Source organism: Sapajus apella, unplaced genomic scaffold, assembly GCF_009761245.1.
Source record: "Sapajus apella isolate SASKATOON/1434 unplaced genomic scaffold, GSC_monkey_1.0 scaffold36, whole genome shotgun sequence".
Taxonomy (NCBI): domain Eukaryota; kingdom Metazoa; phylum Chordata; class Mammalia; order Primates; family Cebidae; genus Sapajus; species Sapajus apella.
The window spans coordinates 35,324,800-35,345,146 of NW_022436976.1; the positions used below are offsets into that span (position 1 = coordinate 35,324,800).

The 20,347-nt window shown below is 38.5% G+C and overlaps 1 protein-coding gene across 2 annotated transcripts in view; it reads left to right on the forward strand.

The window, feature by feature from the left end:
- Positions 1–20,347, forward strand: part of FAF1 (Fas associated factor 1) — a 527,910-nt gene that overhangs the window by 460,166 nt on the left and 47,397 nt on the right. For both annotated transcript variants that reach the window (XM_032297137.1, XM_032297138.1), the window contains exons 16-17: positions 13,663–13,743; positions 14,826–14,903. In XM_032297137.1, the coding sequence (XP_032153028.1) occupies positions 13,663–13,743; positions 14,826–14,903 (159 nt within the window). The remainder of the gene's footprint in view (positions 1–13,662; positions 13,744–14,825; positions 14,904–20,347) is intronic.

A 20,347-nucleotide genomic window follows, 5' to 3' on the forward strand; every position in this document is an offset into this window, starting at 1 on the left:
TGAATACACTTTATTTCTTTTTCTTGCCTGATTGCTCTGGCTAGAACTTCCAATACTATGTTGAATAGGAGTGGTGAGAGAGGGCATCCTTGTCTAGTGCCAGATTTCAAAGGGGATGCTTCCAGTTTTTGCCCATTAAGTATGATATTGGCTGTTGGTTTGCCGTAAATAGCTTTTATTATTTTGAGATACGTTTCATCAATACCCAGTTTATTGAGGGTTTTTAGCATAAAAGCCTGTTGAATTTTGTCAAAGACCTTCTCTGCATCAATTGAGATAATCATGTGGTTTTTGTCTTTGGTTCTGTTTATGTGGTGAATTAAGTTTATGGGCTTGCGTATGTTGAACCAACCTTGCCTCCCCGGGATGAAGCCTACTTGATCATGGTGGATAAGCTTTCTGATGTGCTGTTGCAATCTGTTTGCCAGTATTTTATTGAAGATTTTTGCATCTGTCTTCATCATGGATATTGGCCTGAAGTTTTCTTGCTGAATCTCTGCCGGGTTTTGGTATCATGATGATGTTGTTCTCATAAAATGAGTTGGGGAGGATTCCCTCTTTTTTGATTTTTTGGAATAGTTTCAGAAGGAATGGTACTAGCTCCTCTTTGTATGTCTGGTAGAATTCAGCTGTGAACCGATCTGGACCTGGGCTTTTTTGGGGTGGTAAACTCTTAATTGCTGCCTCAACTTCAGACCTTGTTATTGGTCTATTCAGGGTTTTGACTTCCTCCTGGTTTAGGCTTGGGAGGATGCAAGTGTCCAGGAATTTATCGATTTCTTCCAGGTGTACTAGTTTATGTGCATAGAGATGTTTGTAATAATCTCTGATGATGGTTTGTGTTTCTGTGGATTTTGTGGTGATATCCCCTTTATCATTTTTTATTGCTTCTATTTGATTATTCTCTCTTTTCTTTATTATTAATCTGGCTAGTGGTCTGTCTATTTTGTTGATGTTTTCGAAAAACCAGCTCCTGGATTTATTGATTTTCTGAAGGGTTTTTTGTGTCTCTGTCTCCTTTGGTTCTGCTCTGATCTTAGTTATTTCTTGTCTTCTGCTATGTTTTGAGTTTTTTTGACCTTGCTCCTCTAGCTCTTTCAATTTTGACAATAGGGTGTCGATTTTAGATCTTTCCTTGCTTCTCATGTGGGCATTTATTGGTGTATATTTTCCTCTAGACACTGCTTTAAATGTGTCCCTGAGATTGTGGTATGTTGTGTCTACATTCTCGTTGGTTTCAAAGAACATCTTTATTTCTGCCTTGATTTCATTGTTTATCTAGTCAACATTCATGAGCCAGTTGTTCAGTTTCCATGAAGCTGTGCAGTTCTGAGTTAGTTTCTGAATTCTGAGTTTTAGCTTGATTACACTGTGGTCTGAGAGACTGTTTGTTATGATTTCCGTTCTTTTGAATTTGCTGAGGAGTGATTTACTTCCAATTATGTGGTCAATTTTCAGGTAGGTGTGATGTGGTGCTGAGAAGAATATATATTCTGTGGATTTGGAGTAGAGAGTTCCGTAAATGTCTATTAGGTTTGCTTGGTCCAGGTCTGAGTTCAAGTCCTGGATATCCTTGTTAATTTTCTGTCTCATTGATCTGTCTAATATTGACAATGGGGTGTTAAAGTCTCCCACTATTATTGTGTGGGAGTCTAAGTCTCCTTGTAAGTCATTAAGAACTTGCTTTATGGCTGGGCGCGTTGGCTCAAGCCTGTAATCCCAGCACTTTGGGAGGCCGAGGTGGGTGGATCACGAGGTCAAGAGATCGAGACCATCCTGGTCAACATGGTGAAACCCCATCTCTACTGAAAATACAAAACATTAGCTGGGCATCGTGGCGCATGCCTGTAATCCCAGCTACTCAGGAGGTTGAGGCAGGAGAATTGCCTGAACCCAGGAGGCGGAGGTTGCGGTGAGCCAAGATCGCACCATTGCACTTCAGCCTGGGTAACAAGAGTGAAACTCCATCTCAAAAAAAGAAAGAACTTGCTTTATGTAACTTGCTTTATGTATCTGGGTGCTCCTGTGTTGGGTGTGTATACATTTAGGATCATTAGCTCTTCCTGTTGTATAGATCCTTTTACCATTATGTAATGTCCTTCTTTGTCTTTTTTTATCTTTGTTGGTTTAAAGTCTATTTTATCAGAGACGAGAATTGCAACTCGTCCTTTTTTTTTTTTTTTTTGCTCTCCATTTGCTTGGTAAACCTTCCTCCATCCCTTTATTTAGAGTCTTTGTGTATCCTTGCATGTGAGATGGGTTTCCCAGATACAGCATACTGATGGGTTTTGGCTTTTTATCCAGTTTGCCAGTCTGTGTCTTTTGATTGGGGCGTTTAGCCCACTTACATTTATGGTTAATATTGTTATGTGTAAATCTGATCCTGCCATTTTGATGCTAGCTGGCTGTTTTGCCTGTTAGTTGCAGTTTCTTCATTGTGTCGATGCACTTTACCATTTGGTATGTTTTTGGAGTGGCTGGTATTGGTTGCTCCTTTCTGTGTTTAGTGCTTCTTTCAGGAGCTCTTGTAAAGCAGGCCTGGTGGTGATGAAATCTCTGAGTACTTGGTTGTTCGCAAAGGATTTTATTTTTCCTTATGAAGCTTAGTTTGGCTGGATATGAAATTCTGGGTTGAAAGTTCTTTTCTTTAAGGATGTTGAATATTGGCCCCTACTCTATTCTGGCTTGTAGGGTTTCTGCTGAGAGATCTACTGTGAATTTGATGGGCTTCCCTTTGTGGGTAACCCGGCCTTACTCTCTGGCTGCCCTTAGCATTTTCTCATTCATTTTAACCCTGGTGAATCTGACAATTATGTGCCTTGGGGTTGCTCTTCTTGAGGAATATCTTTGTGGTGTTCACTGTATTTCCTGGACTTGAATATTGGCCTGCCTTACTGGGTTGGGGAAGTTTTGCTGGATGATATCCTGAAGAGTATTTTCCAGCTTGGATTCATTCTCTGCGTCACATTCAGGTACACCTATCAAACGTAGATTAGGTCTTGTCACATAGTCCCATATTTCTTGGAGACTTTGTTCATTCCTTTTTACCCTTTTTTCTCTAATCTTGCCTTCACATTTTATTTTATTGAATTGATCTTCAACCTCTGATATCCTTTCTTCTGCTTGGTCAATTCGGCTGCTGAAATTTGTGTATGCTTTGCGAAGTTCTCGTGTTGTGTTTTTCAGCTCCATCAGTTCACTTATATTCCTCTCTAAGCCATTTATTCTCATTAGCACTTCATCAAATCTTTTTTCAAGTTCTTAATTTCTTTGCCTTGGGTTAGGACATGTTCTTTTAGCTCAGAGAAGTTTCTTAATTCCCACCTCTGAAGCCTGTTTCTGTCAATTCATCACACTCATTCTCCATCCAGCCTTGTTCCCTTGCTGGTGAGGAGTTGTGATCCCTTGTAGGAGGAGAGGCGTTCTGATTTTGGGTGTTTTCATCCTTTTTCCACTGGTTTCTTCCCATCTTTGTGGATTTATTCACCTGTCATCTTTGTAGTTGTTGACTTTCAGATTGTGTCTCTGAGTGGACGTCCAGTTTGTTGATGATGAAGTCATTTCTTTCTGTTTCTTAGTTTTCCTTCTAACATTCAGGCCCCTCTGCTGTAGGACTGCTGAGGTCCACTCCTGGCCCTGCTTGCCCAGGGATCAACTGCAGTGGCTGCAGGACAGTAAGGGTTGCTGCCAATTTCTTCTGCTGCTATCTTTGTCCCAGAAGGATACCCACCAATTGTCAGTCTGAGCTCTCATTTATGAGGTGACTCTTTGGATATACAGGGGTCAAGGAGCTGCTTGAGGAGACAGTCTGTCTTTTATAGGCACTCAAGTGCTGAGCTGTGATCTCCGTTGTTCATTTAGAGCTGCTGGGCAGGTACGTTTAAGTCTGCTGCACCAGAACTCATAAATGCCTTTTTTTTTCCCAGGTGCTCTGTCCCAGGAAGTTAGGGCTTTATTTATAAGTTTCTGTCATGCAGCTACCTTTATTCAGCACTGCCCTGCCCAGCAAGGAGGCAGCCTAGTCACTGTCTGCCTGCAGAGGCTTTGCTGAGCTGCTGTGGGCTCCACCCAGCTGCCGTGTGAACTTCCCTGTAGTCCTGTTTATACGGGTATAGTTAGAACTGCCTCAGCAATGGCGGCCCACCTCTGTAATGGCGAACTCTCTCTTTAATGGCGGGCTGCCTTGGCAATGGCAGACTACTTCTGTAGTGGTGGACTGCCTCAGTAATGGCGGATGCCCCTCCCCCACAGAGCTGGACTGTCCCGGGTTCAGCTGTGCTTTCTGTGAAACTCTCAATCCAGAGCGTTTCAGATGCTGGTTTTTTTGGGGGGTGAGACCAGCCGAGGCCAATCACCTGGCTCCCTGCTTCAGACCCTCTTTTTTTTTTTTTTTTTTTTTTTTTTTTTTTTTCAGTTGAATGGGTGACTCTGTCTCCCAGGTGTTCCAGTCACCTGTTGAAAAGGCACAGGTATCTGTGTGATTTCCTATGCCGCGACCCACTGCGCCAGCTCAAACAGCTGTGCTGAGATTTGTGGTACTTTCTTGCCCAGGAATCTCCTGGCCTGGCTCCCTGTTTTAGTCCCCTTTTTAATCAGTTGAATGGGCTACTCTGTCTCCCAGAAGCTCCAATTGCCAGCTAAAATGGCGCCTGGGCCCATGTATTTTGTGCGGAGACCCGCCACACTGGCGACCCATGGGGCTCCTCTGCCTGGGAATCTCCTGGTCTGTGGGCAATAAAAATCCATCTGGAAATGCTGGGTCCACTCACCCTCCACACTTTCGCTGGGAGCTGCAATCCTGAGATGCTCCTAATTGGCCATCTTGGATCCGTCCAGAACATAGTTTTATGTCCTTCTTAGCCATTAATATATCTTCTTTGGAAAAATGTCTAATTCTGACACTTTGAAAATATCTGATAGTATGTAATATCTTGTTTTGTAAGCAAGATTATCAGAATGTCCAATGGCCTGAGAAATTTTCAAAAATAAGATCTGAAATATCTGAACTTTATTTCTATCCTGATTAGACCATAACTTTTTTTTTTTTTTTTTTTAGATAGAGTCTTGCTGTGTTGCCCAGGCTGGAGTGTAATGGCATAGTCTCAGCTCACTACAACCTCCGCCTCCTGGGTTCAAGCAATTCTACTGCCTCAGCCTCTGAGTAACTGGGACTTCAGGCATCTGCACCCACATCCAGCAAATTTTTGTATTTTAGTAGACATGGGGTTTCACCATATTGGCCAGGCTGATCTTGAACTCCTGACCTTGTGATCCACCCGCCTTGGCCTCCCAAAGTGCGGGCATTACAGGCATGAGCCACCATACCCAGGCAGAAAATTTTATTTATTTATTTATTCTTTTATTGCATTTTAGGTTTTGGGGTACATGTGAAGAACATGCAAGATTGTTGCATAGGTACACACATGGCAGTGTGATTTGCTGCCTTCCTCCCCTTCGCCTATATCTGGCATTTCTCCCCATGCTATCTCTCCCCACCTCCCCACCCCCCGTCCCTCCCTCATTTCCCCCCAACAGACCCCAGTGTGTAGTGCTCCCCTCCCTGTGTCCATGTGTTCTCATTGTTCAACACCCGCCTATGAGTGAGAACATGGGGTGTTTGATTTTCTGCTCTTCTGTCAGTTTGCTGAGAATGATGGTTTCCAGGTTCATCCATGTCCCTACAAAGGACACAAACTCATCATTTTTGATGCCAGCCAGAAAATTTTTTAAAAAATCATTCACCTCCCAAACGCTAAAGAAGAAATTGAGACAAATTTTACCTTTTTTTCTTTTTTAAAACAGGGTTTCACACTATTTGCCTAGGCTAGAATGACATGATTGTAGCTCACTGTGACATGATTGTAGTTCACTGTAACCTCAAACTCCTGGGCTTGAACAGCCTCCCACCTTAGCTTCCCTAGTAGCTAGGACTACAGGTTAATTTTTTTATTATTTTTTGTGGAGACAGGGTCTCACCGTGTTACCCAGGCTGATCTTGAACTCCTGGCCTTAAGGAATCCCCCCATTTTGGCCCCCCAGAAACGCTGGAATTACAGACATGAGCCACGGTAGCCAGCAGATTCTTAAGATCTTCCTAGTGCCTAACTAACTAGTCCCCATAAGAATGGTTTTAGTACTGAAACTCTGCTTCCTCTGTTCTCACACCAGCCAGGTACTAACTTAGAAAATATAATTATCAATTTGGCTTTGGGGGCAGATTTTGAAAACTTGGCTTTCAATTATCAAATATCTGAGTTACTTTACTTGTATTCTTTTTGACATCACTGAGTCTACAAATTTGGCAGGAACTTGCTTGTCTGTTTTGGTGACTCAGGTGGTCAGTTAGTTTTCCTTGGTTTAATTCAGTGAACACTTGTAGAATAGTTACTAAGTGCCCTGCCCTGTGTCCAGTCTGAAAAGAAATATGTCATGCATGCAGATTATGTTACAAGGGGTAGTAGTCCTGGAATAACCTGGTACTCCACACAAGAGGATAATTTTCCTCATTAGAGGTATTTTCCCATTCCCATTCCTCCCTATGATTTCTTCCAACCTTCTTTTAAATCTCAGAACTTAAGATAGAGGTAATGGCAGTAATGGCAGGAAGAAGAAAGTAAAGCAAGAATATTTTGCTTGTAAAGGCTATCGACACTTTTGAAATCCATGACAGTTTCTAGAGGAGGCACCTTAGCTGCTTTTCCTTTTTTTTTCTTTTTCCTTGTTACATATATGGGCACTTCTTTTTTTTTTCCTCTTTCCTGTCATCTGTTCCTCAACTTATGTTGGGGATTAAATAAGACAATAAAGTGTAAAATAATTAGAAGGGTATGTATAGTAAGCATTCACTACCAAGTATCAACCATATTTTAACTTATGCTGAAAATTCAGAGATTAATAAAAGTGTCCCTGCTAAGTACTCATAGTCTAGTGAGAGACAAATATGTAAATATATAATTATAATAATACAGTGCAAGTAGGGCACAGAAGTGAAGCTATCCAATCCAGTATTTGGGGGAGGGAGTACCTATGATTGCATAGAGCTGACACTTAGGTTGGGCCTGAAAGATGAATGAGTTTGCCTGAAGGAGAAGCGGTAGAAAGTATTCCAGGCCAAGGATAATGGGTGTACAAAGGCAGAGAGGCATCAAAAGTCTAGTCTGTTCAGAGAATTGTGAGAGCGCTTGTTTGGGCCAAGCACAGAATATGTGGAAGAGGAAAGGAGATAGTGAAACTGAGAAAGTATCAAAGGCCAACTGTGCTAAGATTAGTTGTTCAGTAGAATCATTACCTAAAACAAAGGTGAAATACCAAGTGGTTCAAAATAAAAAATTCTATATGTAAGCCTCTAAGACAGGTGGGTTTTTTGTGTCCAGAGTTAGAAATTATTTCTTATTCCTAGAAAACCTGGCCATTCTTCCCTTGCCCTCGTATGCTTGATCAAATCATTTTTATCTGTGCTCCAAAATCCCTGAAAGACTTCTACTGTTAGCCCTTGTAAAGGCTGCTGTGAGACCTTTGACTTTAAATCTTTCACACTAGTGTCAGAACTAAGTTATAGCTTCCAATTTTTTTGTAATGAACAGATTAGTTACTCTTTCCATTTGACCTTTCCTTTTCCTGAAGCTCTCCCTAGGTTTTATAAACTTTAGATCCCATTAGGATTTTATTCCCTACTTACTGAAAGTTGAAAGTTTAAAAGGCTGAAACCAGCATTTATACTGATTTTAAAGGTCAGCAAAATTTTTTCTATAAAGGACTAGATAGTAAATATTTTTGGCCTTGGGGCCATATACTTTCTGTCACAGCTACTCAACTCTGTCATTGTAGCACAAAAGTATCCGTAAACAATATGCAGATGAATGGATATAGCCATGTTCCAACAAGCTTTAATTACAAAAACACCCCACAGGTCAGCTTTGGCCCAAAGACCAGTTTACTAACTTGTGATTGAAGGTAAACATTTCCTATTGTCTTTTCTGTCTTCTTTTAGGAAGGACTACTGACTGGAGAAGTGTCCACAGAACATAGTCTGCCTGCCTGTCTTCCTTCCTTCCTTCCTTCCTTCCTTCCTTCCTTCCTTCCTTCCCTCCTTCCCTCCCTCCCTCCCTCCTTCCTTCCTCTCCCTTCCCTCCCTCCTTCCCTCCCTCCTTCCCTCCCTCCTTCCCTCCGTCCTTCCCTCCTTCCCTCCTTCCCTCCTTCCTTCCTTCCTGTACTTTAGAGATGTTGCCCCACTGTCTTCTCAGTTGCACTGTTTCTGATGAAAAGTCTGCTGTCATTGTTTCCTGTACATGTATATCTTTTCTTTTCCTCCAGCTGCTTTTAAGATTTTTTTTAATTATTAACTTTAAGTAATTTGGTTATGATGTGCCTTGGTGTAGTTTCTTTTGCTTAATGTTTGTTTAGATTCTTGAATCAGTGGCTTTCTCATTTTCATCAAATTCAAAAAAATTTCAATCATTATTTCTTAAAGTAGCTTTTCTTCCCCTCAACCCCATACCTCATTCCCAGACTCCAACTCTACTCCATTAGGCTGCAGAAGTTATCCCAGAGATAACTTTTTTTTTTTGAGTTGGTGTTTCATTCTTGTTGCCCAAGCTGGAGTACAATAGCACAATCTCGGCTCACTGCAACCTCTACCTCTGCCTCCCAGGTTCCAGTGATTGTCCTGCCTCAGCCTCCGAAGGAACTGGGGTTGCAGGCATGCACCACCATGCCTGGCTAGTTTTTTGTCTTTAGTTAACATGTTTCACCATGTTGGTCAGGCTTGTCTCAAACTCCTGACTTCAGGTGATCCACCCACCTTGGTCTCCCAAGTGTTGGGATTATAGGTGTGAGCCACTGCGCCCTGTCCCCAGAGATAACTTTCCACCTTGCTTAAGTCCAAAATGAGATCTCTGATCACAAGTGAGCTTCTAGGTTATCAGAATGGATAACCTACCTTGTCAGGCTCTGAATTACTTCATCATTTACATCTCTGATTTTCAGTTTCCTCTTTATTTCTGGTACCTAGAAACATTTTTCTTTGTTCTTTGGTTTTTTTTTTTTTTTTTTTTTTTTTTTTTTCTGACATGCTTAGTAATACTTTTGAACATTTTTGTTATATTTCACCTACTATCTCTAAGTATTTATATTGAGAGAACTTCAGGTTATCTTGATCTATATCTCTAGAGATATATAGCAGGGCCCTGTCTCTGTTGACAAGAACCTATTAGTATAGCAAGGAGCAGAGTATGCATTCTAACCTAGGCATTCAGAAAAACCAATAAATATTCTATGTATGTATGCATTTGTTAAATATTTGGAAAAAGTCTATAGCCACTTCAGTTTAATAATTTGGAATTTTGAATTAGTCTTTTAGGAATTAACTGATGATTCTTAATCTTTAACACTACTGAGGGTGTAATAAATTACATCTAAAATTCATTTTTTGTTAAATTATTCCTTTTGGAACCATTTGGCAACTAATAAAATATTTTTATTATTTTTAATAGACATTATTTTCAGTAAACTGTAGTAAAATTCAATGGCTGTTGTCTCAGAGATATAGGACTATGCTGGACCACTTAGTGTGCCACAGTGGGGAAGAAACAGGCTTTATGGTGAGAATGACTATGTTTAACTTCTAGTTCTGATACAAATCAAAACTACAGTGAGGTATCAGTTAAAATGGCTTTTATCCCAAAGACAGGGAGTAACATGCTGGAGAGGATGTGGAGAAAAGGGAACCCTTGTACACTGCTAGTGGGAATTTAATTAGTACAACACTAGGGAGAACAGTGTGAAGGTTCCTTTAAAAACTAAAAATAGAGTTACCATATGGTCCAGCAATTCCACTGCTGGTATATACCCAAAAGAAGGGAAATCAGTATATCAAAGAGATACCTGTACTAACGTTTTTGTTGCAGCATTGATCACAGTAGCCAAGATTTGGAAGCAACCTAAATGTCCATCAGTAGGCAAATGGATAAAGAAAATATGGTACCTACACACAAGAGTACTATTCAGCAAAAAAAAAAAAAAAAAAAAAAGTTAGATCCTGTGATCTGCAGCAACATGGACTTAACTGGAGGCCATTATGTTAAGTGAAATAAGCCAGACACAGAACTACAGACATCACATGTTCTCACTTGTTTGTAGCATGTAAAAAGCAAAACAATTAAACACATAGAAATAGATAGTATAAGGATGATTACCAGAGGCTGGGAAGGGTAGTGGGATGCGGGGGAAGGTGGAGTGGTTAATGTGTACAAAAAATGTGGTAAGAGTGAATAATACTGGTCTTTGATAGCATAACAGGGTGACTATAGTCAAAATAATTTTACATTTAAAAATAACTCGAAGATTATAACTGGATTGTTTTTAACACAAAGGATAAATGTTTGAGGGGATAGATACCCCATTTTAATCCATGATGTGATTATTACCCATTGCATGCCTGTATCAAAATATCTCCTATATCCCACAAATATGTAGACCTACTATGTACTCAAAAAAATTTTTTAACTAAAAATAAGTAAATTATAATTCTGGTACTTCTTAACTCATAATATGTGGGATAGAAAATATATTTAAATAAAAGTTACTAGACTGAAGAATACTTAGAGGCTCCTGAATTTTTGGTATTTAACTGTTGAGCACTGATAATTCCATTTACTCATCCAACAAATATATATATTAGCTGCTTGTCATATGTAAGACAGTACACTTGATGCTATAGGAAATACAAAGACATATGAAATAGAGTCTTTTCCCTCTGGGAGCATACAGCTCAGCTAGGGAGCGATGAGACAAATGTACAAATGAGTGTAGCACAGAGCAGTATGAGAGCAGTGACAAGGATGTTACAAATGGAAACTACCTATTGGGGCTATTACGTATGAGCAATCCAGCTTCTCACTTTGGTGTGACAAGGAGTGTTTGAATAACAAGTAGCCTAAGCCATAGCACAACACTTAAGACCTGTTTCTGAATCTCATAATCTAGCCGTTCCACCTCCACCCAATTAATGTGTAGAAATTTCTAGTTACTTTGATGTGTCCTCTCAGATTTAGCAAAAGGAACCTCTACAAGAACAGTATTTGTAGGACACAAGAGAAGTTCCAGAGGCACATATGCCGGTTATGAGAACAAATTTATACATGAAATGTTAACCACAATACCTGGGATTTTCTAAAAAGTCTAATAATAGGGAATAATATAGGGGAAACACATAAGTAATTTTCTCTTTCTCGAAATTGGAGATTACTCTGAAGAGGACAGTTGGAGAGGCAAGTATAAAATCTGAGAAGCAGATAAGAAGAAATGATAACTATTCACCAACAACTACCAAACATACAAGAAGCTATGACCATGATAAATTTAGGAAAATTCATCCTGAGCCACATGTGCAAGCTAGCCCATCTGTCAAAATGGTCAGGGAGAGCTGTGGGCAAGAGAAAGAGCACACAACAGGTGCCACGTTTTGTTGCAGAGATCCCTGTATCTGATGGCCTTTCATATCTGCTACAGTTTGTTTTACAACAGAGCTGTTTAGTTAGAATGCTTTTGTTATAAACCATATTTGTGATCAAAGGGCATCCAGCTGTGATTGTTTTTAGATGGTCTCTTTGTTATATGTACATAGTGGCATAACAAGTCATTCTTGCCCTGCCAGTCAATGTCAGACTCAGATTGGGCCAGCCATTTTGTAGATGAGCTGTATGTTTTTCTTTTGTAATTTCTGCTGTAGACAGTAAGTATTTTATGTCTGAAAAGATAATTCATTTATTCAGCATATGCTTATTAAACACCTCCCAAAGACTAGGCAGTGTGTGAAATACAGAGATATATAGACAAGTTCTCTGCCTTTGTGTAGTTTACAATGTCACAGGGTAGTTTCACATTAGATAAATAATTATGTTATAATTATTATAATTGTGGTAAGTGCTTTAAAGGGAAAGTACTGAATGTTGTGAGAAACTTTAAATAATTTGAAACGGCGAAGTTAGGAAAGTAAAGTCAAATTAAAATTTTAAACATCTTGCACATTTCCCCCATTTAAAATATAGAAAGATATGATTACTCTCATAGTTGACTGATTACATTCAAGAGATATCTAAATTTCAAAAGATAGACTTATCCAGAGAAGCATTGGATCCTTAGGAGTTTAATCTTTGGCTGGGCACAGTGGCTCACACCTGTAATCCTAGCACTTTGGAAGGCCAAAGCGGACAGATCACTTGAGGTCAAGGGTTCGAGACCAGCCTGGTTAACATGGTGAAACCCCATCTCTACTAAAAATACAAAAATTAGCCAGGTGTGGTGGCAGGTGCCTGTAATTCCAGCTATTTGGGAGGCTGAGGTTGCAGTAAATGGAGATTGCACCACTGCCCTCCAGCCTGGGTGACAGAGCAAGACTCCTTCTCAAAAAAAAAAAAAGTTTAATTCTTTAACAGATGACTAAAAGGATAGACATTATCCTTTCAGGTTTAACATGGTTTTTCATATTTTGTAGAATGACAATTAGCTTTAGGCCAGCAACATCTAATTTTTCCTAATTTTTTTGAAAGATTAGGAAGCAGTGAAATGTTACTATTCATACTAGAGCTTTTAGGAATTTGTTGAATTATTTGAACTAGAAGATGTATTAGGCTTTAGGGATAAGGCTAGTCTTGATTAGGTATCAAGGCACCTAAGAGAATGCTGAGCATATATTCAGCCTTGAATAAGCATATACTGGGGAGACAAAAAGTGAGAAATTAGGTTAACTATGTAAAATTTCCAGCTTTTTAGGTCACAAATATTTGTGGCTTTATAGGGTTCTGCCTAATAAATAAATGACCAAAAAGGGAACCTACACCCTAGTGTAGACAGGTGTGGGTATTTATTATTAAAGTTAAATGTATGTATATTGGCTATACTTCTGAATATAACAACTTAGAAATTCAGTTCATAAATTAACTTTTAATTTTAAATGAATTCATGATTTAAATATGGGCAGATGGTATAATCATTTCAGAAGCTAAAAATATTCTAAGAGATTTTCAACTTAGATAACTTGTGTTATTCATACTTCATGAGTGTGAGTGTAATGTGGAAATACTTAATTGGTAACCAGACCTTTAGTGGTGTGGTGTGATATGGTATGGAATGACGTTAACCAGAGTATTTTGCTTTCGGCCTTTTTCTACACTGACCCAGGGATTACTTCCTAGTCTTTATACTCCCTCCCAGTCGTTAGTTTCAATACTCACAGTCTCCAAGTTTATCTCAGAAAAATCAGGAGAAAGGGAGAAGAGAACTAATAATGAAAATGAACTAAGTGCCAGGTCCTTTGCTAGACTGTTTATATTATTGCACTTAATTCTCACAATGGCCCTACAAGACAAATTACTTTTGTTTTACAAGTGAGGAAACTGAGATGTGGATAAGTTAAATAACTTATACAAAATCACACAGTTTGTAAATGGTAGAGCTAGGATTCAAACATTCTTATGTCTACCATATACCATGCTGCTCATCTTACTGTTTGCTTATTTATATCCTATACACTTTAAAAGTCTCTTATTTAATTTTAAGTCCATATAGGGGTAAAACAAGGAAATTACCATTCATTTTTTTTCCTCTCTTTTTTTTTTTTAAGTAATACGGCAAAACCTGTTTGAATCTTTTTCTTTCTTTAAGGATGAACGTGAAGCCAGAGAAAATGTGAAGAGAGAGCAAGATGAGGCCTATCGCCTTTCACTTGAGGCTGACAGAGCAAAGGTAGGCTTGGCCGAGTACTTCTGGGATAAAGAACTCAACTGTTCATTATTTAAATGCCAACTCTTTATCACTTTGATCTCTAAAAATACTGGGTTTGCAATAGAGAAAGCTAGGTTTAGTAAACAGAAAGAATATAATTCTATCCATGCTTATTAAGGCATGGTTCATTTTGACAAAATAAAGTTTGTTTCATGAAAAATGAAAACAGAAATGAACCTGATATCTATCTTATTTGTCTTTTAGTTGGTCTATGAGAGAACCCAACAATTTTTTAAAAGCCCCTTAGGTGATTCTCATGTGCAGTCAGGGTTTGGAACCATTGATTTATTGAATACTTCATAAACACTTGCCTTTTTGTGGAGCTTTGAAGGAGATAGAAATGAATAGGCCACAGTTTCTTCTCTCATAGGAAGTCTCACGGTGTGGTAGAGTAGATTAAGTAAAGAACACAGGTAGCTGTAACATAAGGCAAGAATCCTAAGTGTCATAAGGAAAGCACTGAGTTCTGTGAGAGTTCAGTGAGTTGCAGTTTTAGTGGAAATTTTTTTCCAGGTTTTTTTTTTTTTTTTTTTTGAGAGCCAGGGAGTGGGACTGTACCAGGAATGTTTCATAGAAGAGATGGTGTATGTGAACTGGACAGAATAACAGCAGTAGGAGGGAAGAGGAAGCAACATAAGCTAGCATCAAGGGTCCAGAACGCATGGAGGATAGATAAAGGCTGATTAAATAGAGCTTTAGATTTGGGTACAGGACAGACAGAAAAGGCCAGAGAGGAAGACCAAAGGATGTCCTGAAGGATTCTGAATGCCACTTTACCCAGAGCTATCAAAGATATTTGAATAGGAACCTAACATTATCAGAGAGCTACGCTTTACTTTTACTTTAATTTCCATTCTTGTTCTAGAAAGAAACATTTCCATTACCACAATATACCTCTGAGTCATGTTGACAATGAGCCTTTGAATGTAACTTACTGTTTCTTTCTTTTTCTTTCTTTCCTCTTTTTTCTCTTTCCTTATTTCTCTCTTTCTTTGTAAGCAAGTGTGTTTTAAATGTTTGTTCCTTTTCTGTTTTATCAACAGAGAGAAGCTCATGAGAGAGAGATGGCAGAACAGTTTCGTTTGGAGCAGATTCGCAAAGAACAAGAAGAGGAACGTGAGGTGGGGCATAATTTTAAGAAAAATTATTCAAAAGCTGGACTATATTTCCACTGTATTTGATACTGAAGCTGTGTAGTGGCACCATCTCGGCTCACTGTAACCTCTGCCTCCCAGGTTCAAGTGATTCTCCCACCTCATCCTCCCAAGTAGCTGGGATTACAGGTGCATGCCACCACGCCCGGCTGATTTTTGTATTTTAATTAGAGACAGGTTTTCACGATATTGGCCAGGCTGGTCTCTATCACCTGACCTCAAGTGATCCACCCACCTTGGCCTTCCAAAGTGCTTGGATTACGGGCATGAGCCACCGCATCCAGCAAAGCTGTTAATATTTCTCACAACTTATTTCTCTCTACTTTTCCTAGACTCATTTTAAGTATGAAAGACCTAATGTTTCCTTAATCATTCCTGATCCGTTGCATGGAACTCTTGGAAAACCTGATCTTGTACTAGATTCATAATTTTCTGTGATCTTCCCCTTTTGTTACCAACAAATATTTATTTACGAATATTTCCCATCCTTCCTGGATATTATTTCACTCTAAGAATAGAAAGATTGTATCTCTTCTCTTTTCCACAGGCTTCACTTTACCCACCAAAAGATACTGTGAATTATTTTTGTAACATCTTGCTCATGAGCCCCTAAATATGGGAAATTCATTTAGCTTCACAGATGTGTATTTCTCCTTGAGTTCATGTTATGTCCATAGTAATATAGAGGATTTTTCGTTCACTCATTTTGCAAACATTTTTTGGATACGTACTGTGTACCCCAAATCTGTTAGGGAACAGTGGTGCAGACTTGGATCCTGCCCTCCAGGAGTTCCTAGTCTTATAAAAATATAATTATAATACTATATGTAAATGTTATTATAGAGGTATGCCTAAGGTACAGTGGGCACTAACAGAATGGGGGTCAAATGACTTCCTAGGATGGCTTCATAAAAAAGAACATTCAGAACTTTTTTTTTTTAGATATAGGATTAATTGCAAGATTCCCTTATAAAAAGAGGAAGCCATCTAACAAGCAATAGAAAGGCCTAACGGGCCCTAACTGGGGTTAAGGAAAACACTGTTATTACTCTCAGTCACAGGATGCCACCACTTTCACTTGTTAAACAAATGTTTTTTGAAGAAGAGCTGTGCTGAGCACTGCAAGGGAAACAAAGGATAATAAAATGTTTTCTGCCTATAAGAAGACATTACATTTTTGAGGGAAGATACAGCCTGTCTAGGAGTAACAGCAAATCAAGAAAAAATATGCTAAATGACATAGAAATAAAAGCAAAATACTTAGAAAGTTCAAGGCCAAAGGAAAAATCTTTTACAGCTGAGATAATCAGACAGTGTACAGAAAAAGTACTATTTGAGTCATGTCTTGAAAGATATGTGAAATGTAATTGTTTGGAAATCAAAGTTTATTCATGTTAAGACTCTTATTAGTATCTATTACATGTATACAAGATATTATGCCTGACAAACCCTAGTCTCTGTATTCTGAGGACTCTTTGTAATGGAAGGTAGAAAATAATTTGTTGAGTGTCTTCTGTGTATCAAGTAATCTGCTAGCTGCTTTATATATGCTTACCAATTAACCATTAAAACAAGCTACAAGGTTACAGATTTATCCTCATAAGTGAGAAAACTGAAGTTCACTGGAGTTACACATATAAAAATGAGAATAGCTAAGATTCTCTTCCAGGACTTTATGACTACAAAGCTCTTTCTCCTACTCCATTCCAGTACAAGGCCATATATTATTGTATCTGTAAGAGTCACATATGCCAAGTTTCACAAAAGTTTGCATGAAGGAGAGATTTGCCACTATCCTTTTAGGCTATTTCAAGAAATATAGTTTAGGATTCTTGCTACTTTATGCTGTTGTTCACAAATGCTCACGCTCTCTTGCTCTGTATGTATGTTTGTGTGTGTGTGTCTGTGTGTGTATTGGTGTATCTTCAACCATACTGGCTTGCTAAAATGTCAAGGGTACACAATTAACTCTATGTTCTGGATCTAGAGCTTGGCAGCATATGTAATTTTATCGGATGATTTACCTAATTTACCATGAGCTGAAACTTTCTCTTTCTAAATGTAGATTAAGCCTGTCATCTTACAAAAGACCCTATAAAAACCTTTTTGCATAATTCAGTATATATGTTCCAACTGTTAACATGTGAGACGTTGGGTACAGTGGGAGAGAGGACAGATCAGATTTTGCACCTAGTCATTACTTGCATTTGTCCATTGATATGCTCCCATAATATGCAAATTTAGATAATATTTGCACTCTATTCTCCCTCACTCTATAAATGCCACCATTAAGGAATGCTTTATTTTTATTTAGTCCAGTTTTATCCAAACTTATTTGCCCCTTTTATTCATGGAACAACAATTAGCATATCGTGGCACCTTCGTGCATCACAAACCATTCTTTGGGAAAAGCTGGTATTGTGCAACCTCTGAAGAAACTGAAACCCAGAAAGATTATATGGTTTACCTGTGGTCACCAAACTGGTTGAACACATGATCAGGATCAGAAGCCAGGTAACCTGACTTTTCACAGCAACACTACCTGTCTTCTAACTGAAAATCCTAACCCATATGATTACATTGAGAAATAAGAGTGGTTTTGATTATCTTCAATATTCTAAGATCCTTTAGAAAAAAGATGTATTGTCAAATCACCTTGGTTGCAGGGAAATTCCTTAATGGTTAGCCTCATTTTGCTGTGTGATAACTGTTGGAGTGAAATCAAAAATCTAGAAAAGTATATTGATCTGCTCATTGGCCCTGATAAGGAGAAAGGCTCTAAGACCATTCTGAAGGAAAAACAAATAAATGGCAGCAAAGATCTCCCCTGTTTTATTAATTTGTATGTGTACTTATTCTTTCCAAAATCAGTTTCAAGAAACATATAAATACATGCAATTCAAAGGGATTAAGAAAGAATAGATATAGAAATCAGGGAGACCCTTCACCCACTTTTTGATGGGTTTTTTTTTTTTTTTTTCTTGTAAATCCATTTTAGTTCTCTGCAGATTCTGGATACTAGCCCTTTGTCAGATATGTAGATTGCAAAAAATTTTTCCATTCTGTTGGTTACTGGTTCATTCTAATGATAGTTTCTTTTTCTATGCAGAAGCTCTTAAGTTTAATTAGATCTCATTTGTCTATTTTGGCTTTTGTTGCCATTGCTTTTGGTGTTTTAGTCATGAAGTCCTTGCCCATGCCTATGTCCTGAATGGTGTAGCCTAGGTTTTCTTCTAGGGTTTTTATGGTGTTAGGTCTTATGTTTAAATCTTTAATCCATCTGGAGTTAATTTTTGTATAAGGTGTAAGGAAGGGATCCAGTTTCAGCTTTCTGCATATGGCTAGTCAGTTTTCCCAGCACCATTTATTAAGTAGCGAATGCTTTCCCCATGCTTGTTTTTGTCAGGTTTCAAAGATCAGATGGTTGTAGATGTGTGGCATTATTTCTGAGGCCTCTGTTCTGTTCTATTGGTCTATATCTCTGTTTTGGTACCAGCACTATGCTATTCTGATTACTGTAGCCTTGTAGTATAGTTTGAAGTCAGGTAGCATGATGCCTCCAGCTTTGTTTTTTGTTTGTTTGTTTTGTTTTGTTTGCTTAGGATTTTGTTGGCTATGCGGGCTCTTTTTTGGTGTCATATGAAGTTTAAGGTGATTTTTTCCAATTCTGTGAAGAAAATCAATGGTAGCTTGATGGGAATAGCATTGAATCTATAAATTACTTTGGGCAGTATGGCCATTTTCACAATATTGATTCTTCCTAACCATGAGCATGGAATGTTTTTCCAACTTTTTGTGTCCTCTCTTATTTCCTTGAGCAGTGGTTTGTAGTTCTCCTTTAAGAGGTCTTTTACATCCTTTGACAGTTGTATTCCTAGGTATTTTATTCTCTTTGTAGCAATTGTGAATGGGAGTTCACTCATGTTTTGGCTCTGTTTATCTTATTGGTGTGTAGAAGTGCTTGTGATTTTTCCACACTGATTTTGTATCCTGAGACTTTGCTGAAGTTGCTTATTAGCTTAAGGAGATTTTGGGCTGAGACTATGGGATCTTCTGAATATACAGTCATGTTGTATGCAAATGGAGACAATTTGACTTCCTCTTTTCCTAATTGAATACTCTTTGTTTCTTTTTCTTGTCTAGTACTGCTTTTTTCTACTGAGTTTTTGATAAGCAGAGAAATTTTCAGCCAATGTTTTTGACTCTCAGATCTTTTATTGAGTTAATATTTAGCAAATATTTAATCTCCTTTTGTATGCAAATTATTAAATCAGGTGCTGTGGACATTATGCTATTGATGCAAAGCATAGTCCAGCCCTCAAGGCGCTTACTGTCTAATGCAAGAGGGTAGACAAATACAAAATAACTATCAGAAAAGATACCATCCATTATAAAAACCACTAAAATCTCACAGAATGCTGAAGCTATTTGGTGGAAGCTGATATCTAACTAGAAGGACAACAAGAAAGATTTCCTGGTGCTACCAGTAGAGATGTGAATTTTAAAAAAAGACTTCACAGACTTTGATGGTTAAAGATGAAGTAGAAGAACATTTCGATTGGACTAATGAATAGATGGATGAATGGTTGGATGGATGGCAAAGGGAAGTGCAAGAGTTGAGTAGTCATGAACAAAAGAAGGAAGGCACAGGGCTTGCTCAGGAAACAGTACATGAACAAACTTAGTATACAGTCGAATAATTAGAGATATGGCTAAAAGGGCTGAATTTTGGAGAAACATGAGTGAGGAGAATAGCTACTAAGCTATTCCCTTTTGCTGATGGTTCTGCAAGACAGAAAGAAAAGTTAATTTTTGTCTATCTACCCAAACTTGTTTCCTTTTATGCCTTGATGCCACCTTAAGTAGAAAATATTAAATATTAATGACTATTAAGTGAGAAAACAGAAGAACATGGAATTAGAAACCTTGGCACTTTCTCTTCAGTTTTCTGTTTCACCTTCACAACCATTCTACAAAATTGGCAATATGGTTTGGCTCTGTGTCCCCACCCAAATCTCATGTCAAATTGTAATCCCCACATGTTGAAAGAGGGGCCTGGTGTAAAGTGATTGGATCATGGGGCGTCCTTCCCCCTTGCTGTTCTCATGATAGAGTTCTCACAAGATCTGTTGGTTTAAAAGTGTGGCACTTCCTTCCTCGCTCTCTCTTTCTTGCCACCATGTGAAGAAGGGCTTTGCTTCCCCTTCGCCTTCCACCATGATTATAAGTTTCCTGAGGCCTCCCAGTCATCCTTCCTGTTAAGCCTGTGAGTCAATTAAACCACTTTTCTTCATAAATTACCCAGTTTCAGGTAGTTCTTTATAGCAATATGCAGACAGACTAATACAATTGGTAAGGATGATATTATCATTACTGTTTTACAGAGGATGAAAGTAAGATCATAGCAGGAT